General features: G+C 37.2%; 2 protein-coding genes across 2 annotated transcripts; both read left to right on the top strand.

Annotated features, from left to right (window-relative positions):
- Positions 1-1,445: 1,445 nt before the first annotated feature.
- On the top strand, positions 1,446-2,800 carry LOC134646215 (interferon alpha-inducible protein 27-like protein 2). The gene is made up of 4 exons (XM_063500013.1): positions 1,446-1,471; positions 1,605-1,634; positions 1,765-1,926; positions 2,494-2,800. The coding sequence occupies exons 1-4, from the start codon at positions 1,462-1,464 to the stop codon at positions 2,574-2,576; spliced, it is 285 nt and encodes a 94-aa protein (XP_063356083.1). The 5' UTR covers positions 1,446-1,461; the 3' UTR covers positions 2,577-2,800.
- Positions 2,801-3,433: 633 nt separating this feature from the next.
- Positions 3,434-4,313, top strand: LOC134646120 (interferon alpha-inducible protein 27-like protein 2A). Its single transcript, XM_063499828.1, has 4 exons — positions 3,434-3,513; positions 3,602-3,631; positions 3,709-3,870; positions 4,164-4,313. The coding sequence occupies exons 1-4, from the start codon at positions 3,504-3,506 to the stop codon at positions 4,247-4,249; spliced, it is 288 nt and encodes a 95-aa protein (XP_063355898.1). The 5' UTR covers positions 3,434-3,503; the 3' UTR covers positions 4,250-4,313.
- Positions 4,314-4,607: the final 294 nt, after the last annotated feature.

Raw genomic sequence — 4,607 nt, forward strand, 5'->3', positions numbered from 1 at the left:
TTTTCACCTTACCTGCAGTGTTGCATCAACATAACCCAAATATCCTTGGGCAACATACTAACCCCAAGTTGCTCTCGGATGCATCAATGAGACTATGAATGAGTGTATATGTTACATAAAAAACACTTGCAGTTTCTCTGTAGCAAAGACTTAAACCTTTAAGTGTTATAACGTTTTCAGTGTGATAGTCATGATTGTTGATTGGCTTCTTCTCCACATTTTTATAACAGCACTACTTTCTACACTGCAGTACCTTTTCAATAATGCTCACAGGGATATTGAATCAAAATGTGTTCCAACTTTTACACCCTTTTGTTTATAAGTCTGTAGATGAGGATGTTAGAGCACCATGAGAAAGAGCTACAGCCTATAAACCATCATTTATATTAAGGTTGACATTTTTTAAAATTAAACTGTGTTGATTCACATTAACGTCATGAGGAATGCCGAGCTTTGCTACCATGAGAAAATAAATGTACACAACTTGTTTTGAAAGGAGAAAGACAAAGTCCTGTTCCTTCAATCATCACATACCTGAATGTAAAGTGTGCCGGTATGTCATGGGTATGTTTGCAGTATGGGCGAGGTTTAATGCTGTCGTCATTGCAGTGGTGTGACAAATCCATTATCTTTGAACAACTATAAGAATCATTTCTTATGAACTGAAACTTTTGTGCAACAAAATAAATACACAACAACCAAAGTGCTTGTTTAAATCAGGTCGCAAAAGACATTTCATGTAAGGCAATAAAGACGTTTCTGTTCTGGTTTCCATGGACTGCTCCAGTAGTGACTGAAAAAAAAGTTAAATTGCTGTTGAGAAAACAGTAACTAAGACACTAATTATTAGTAGTACAGATATAAAATGCTGCATTTGAAATTAAAAATCCAGCACTTTCAAAAATGTGCTTGGATGCATGTTGGTGTCTGTCTCCACCTGCAGACAGGAGGAAGAACTTTTTTGGCCTCTAATTATTTTAAATTTGTAATTTATTTTCTCTGAGGAAGGTCAGAGGTTTAAAGAAGTGCAGTATATCTGCCGTCCTTACAGATCTGCCAGTGATCTTTCTTCCTCCCACACATAATGCAGACACATTTTCAGTGACCCAAGTAACGTTTATATACGCTCCCTATGATAAACTTGTTCTTGTTTGTTTTCATTTTAAGCAAGTGATTCAACAGAAGGATTAAAACAGAAAGAAAGACCCTTGAAATAACCCATGTGTGAAATCCATAATAAAGATGGCATTAAATAAATAAATAAATATGTCAAACCCGCTGAGATCCAACCTCACAATCACTTGCTCCATGATGACTAAAGAAAGTTTTTTTACTTCGCAGACCCAGTGACGCCCACTCTAAAAGTTTCATTTTCCAGGAAAACAGCTGATCCACACACTCCTATATAAGTCTGGTCGTCCTACACAGTCCAGGGTTAGGCTCCTGATCCTGAGCGCAACAATGGGTTTATGTGAGTACAGCTGCCTTTTTCAAATCATCTCTACATCATATAAGCTTATGATTGTAGCATCACAGAAAATGTCTAAATATTTCAGGCTGAGCTTTGGTAAGATGTTATTTTCCCTTTCTTTCTTATTTTTCAGTGACAGCCGCAGCAATCGCAGCCGGGGCAGGTAACAAACCTCTTTGTTTATTGATGTATTTTTACCTCTAAAACTCAAAGGTGAAGTCACACATATCATACATGTATTCACTTTGAAGCATCCTGATGATCAGTAACCAGGTGTTTCTTCCTGCTGTCAGGTGGAGCAGTGGTCTCTGCTCCTATTGTCCTGGGGGCTGTAGGTTTCACCTCAGCTGGAATAGCAGCTAGTTCCTATGCTGCAAGCTGGATGTCTGCAGCTGCTATAGCCAATGGAGGAGGAGTAGCAGCAGGTAGTGCAGTGGCTGTTTTGCAGTCAGCAGGTAAAAAAAAGTAATAAATATTTTATCAGCGATTACTCAAAAACCTTTATTATAAACCTGAAAGATCATTTTGAGAATAAAATCGAAATGTGGAGATTACAAGTGTCTGAAGACAAGCTGCCACAGTTGCTACTGTATATCATCTGAGTTTGTGAAATTGTGCTTCAGAATCAGTTTTAGTAAGAAAGAAAGAAATTATTTCTCTTTTAGCTCATAAACACAGTGTGGTGATAAGTATTAGGCTGTACAAAAAGCCACGGCTGGCAATGGACAGATGCGAGGTTATCGATGGTTACACCCTCGTGCAATAAAAAGGGTTAATGTTGTATCACAAGAGGGCTGATCAATTTGTTTCACTAACTCATCTAAATAAGGAATTTTCTTTAGTGGATATAGCGCATGTGGCAGTTTGTGTTCAAACAGTAATGTCCATATCAACAACTTTTTTCTTGTGGCTTTAATACTCCGTCGTAGGATAAAGCCTCCCTCTCTTCTCTGCAGCTCAGTTACTTGATCTAACTGCTCGATCAGCTGTCTGGTATTCTGAAGCCTGTTTTATCTCTACAGGTATGGCAGGTCTGTCTGGGGCCGCCACCGCAGCCGTGGGTACTGTTGGAGGAGCTGTGGGATTTTTGGCTACTCTCATCTGAGACCAGGAAATTATGATAATCAGAAAGAAAAAACAATAATAGTAATAAATGATATATTTACTGCTGCCAATTGGAAACAGTTGCCAATAGTATTAGCGTCATGCTTCAGTAAAGCTTGGCTGAAATCTGAGTGCTGGTAATGCTGTGGTGTTTTATTACAAAACACATGAACACGGTCAAATTGTGCAACTTTAAATAAAGCCCGAATATAATAATGAAAAACATTTTTTGTTGTGTTCTGGTTATTTATATTGTTATGTTTATATGTTATTATTTATTTATGTATGTGTTATCTTTAAAAAATAAGACATGTATCATTATTTTTTATGTAACTGAGTCCCAAGGCTGACATATTTGCTATATTTGCTATAAAAATAAAGCGATCACCAAAGCTTGAAGTGAAAACACAAAGTTGGACACACTGAGTGTCGCACATGACGCAAATTCTACCTGTAAGCATAAATTATTTGGATTTTATTTTTTCACTGCATTATTATAACAACGTGATATCTTTCCGTCTGGTTATAAATTGATGGTCTGCCAAAAACTGATTTCCAACATTTCAACTGTTGTGAATGACGTAATGGAATTTAATCTAATGCAATTCTCTCATGAATGAAATCAACATATTTTTATTTTATTTTATGCTATAAACAACATTTCTTTCAGAAGCTACGGTCACACACACTGGTTTCTTTATTTTATACATGTGGCCCCTTCGTAAATCCTACTAATACTATGGCATTTACCAATATAAGCAAAGATAAGAAACACAAAAAGTAAAGAGAAATCACTCTCCAGTTTGTGTTGCTCTCTGTCGCCCTCTGTTTTTCAGCTCTGATCATAAAGTTTTGTTTCTGAGGAAAGGAAACCTTGCTTGCTATAAAAATCAGCCCATTTCAGAGCAGACGCAGAGCAGATAAAGACATGGACCCCGGTGAGTCATTTGAGTTCTTGTGCATGGATCGTCTTTGATTTAAAAAAAATTATGGAATGTTAATGTCTGTTCTTATGTTGTGTTGTAGTGACAGCTGTGTGCAGTGCTGCAGGAGCAGGTAAGCAGTTTGTTTAATTTTAACTCATTTAAATCAAAGCCCAATCCAGGTCTGATCCATGTCTTGTCTTCCTGCAGTAGGTGCTGTAGTCGCTGCTCCTGCTCTTCTGGGAGCTGCTGGTTTCACCTCAGCAGGAATAGCTGCAGGCTCCTACGCTGCAGGCATGATGTCGTCTGCTGCAGTTGCTAATGGAGGAGGAGTGGCAGCTGGAAGTGTGGTGGCTGTTTTGCAGTCAGCAGGTAAATAAATAATTAGACGTTTTATTCGGATTTTAACGTGCAACAACATGCAAAAAGACAATTTTCATGAAAATATCACAATTTTAGATCAGATAATGGCACTATATTGTATCATTATGATAATAAATATAACAATGACATCATCAATGATATCATTAATGATAACGATAACTGTGAATAATGACGATGATAACGATACAGTACACTGTGATATCAGCAGGACTGAAGTGATATTTGCTTATTAGGCACAAAGTATAAGTATTTCTCAGCTTCTTTGTGTAATGGTGCTGCAGGTGCAGCTGGTCTGTCAGCTACTGTTGGTGCTGCTGTGGCTGGTGCTGGAGCAGCAGTGGGATGGTTGGCGAGTTTCATCAGCTGAAAATCATGAAGAACTCATATATTTGCTTTATCCATCTTTTTCATGCCTAAAGATGAATAAAAATACTTAAGAAAAATTTCTGATTGAAGTTGTCATAATTCATGCATGAAAGGGTTAAGTATTACATTAATAAAAAGATTTAAACTCCAGGTGATCTCAGTAATAATATTGTTTTTTAGCAGTTTGTAATACTAAATGTACTCTTAAACTTAAATACAAGGACAACACAAGTTCTTACAGATGGACAACTGATAAGGCAGGTTTAAGAGTGCAGTCAGAAATGAACATAACTGCCATGTGCTATGTGTTTAGTTTATCTCTCTTTTAGTTTACAGTTAAAAGGAAGCCTGGCCATTTT

Source organism: Pelmatolapia mariae, linkage group LG16_19 (genome assembly GCF_036321145.2).
Source record: "Pelmatolapia mariae isolate MD_Pm_ZW linkage group LG16_19, Pm_UMD_F_2, whole genome shotgun sequence".
Taxonomy (NCBI): Eukaryota; Metazoa; Chordata; class Actinopteri; order Cichliformes; family Cichlidae; genus Pelmatolapia; species Pelmatolapia mariae.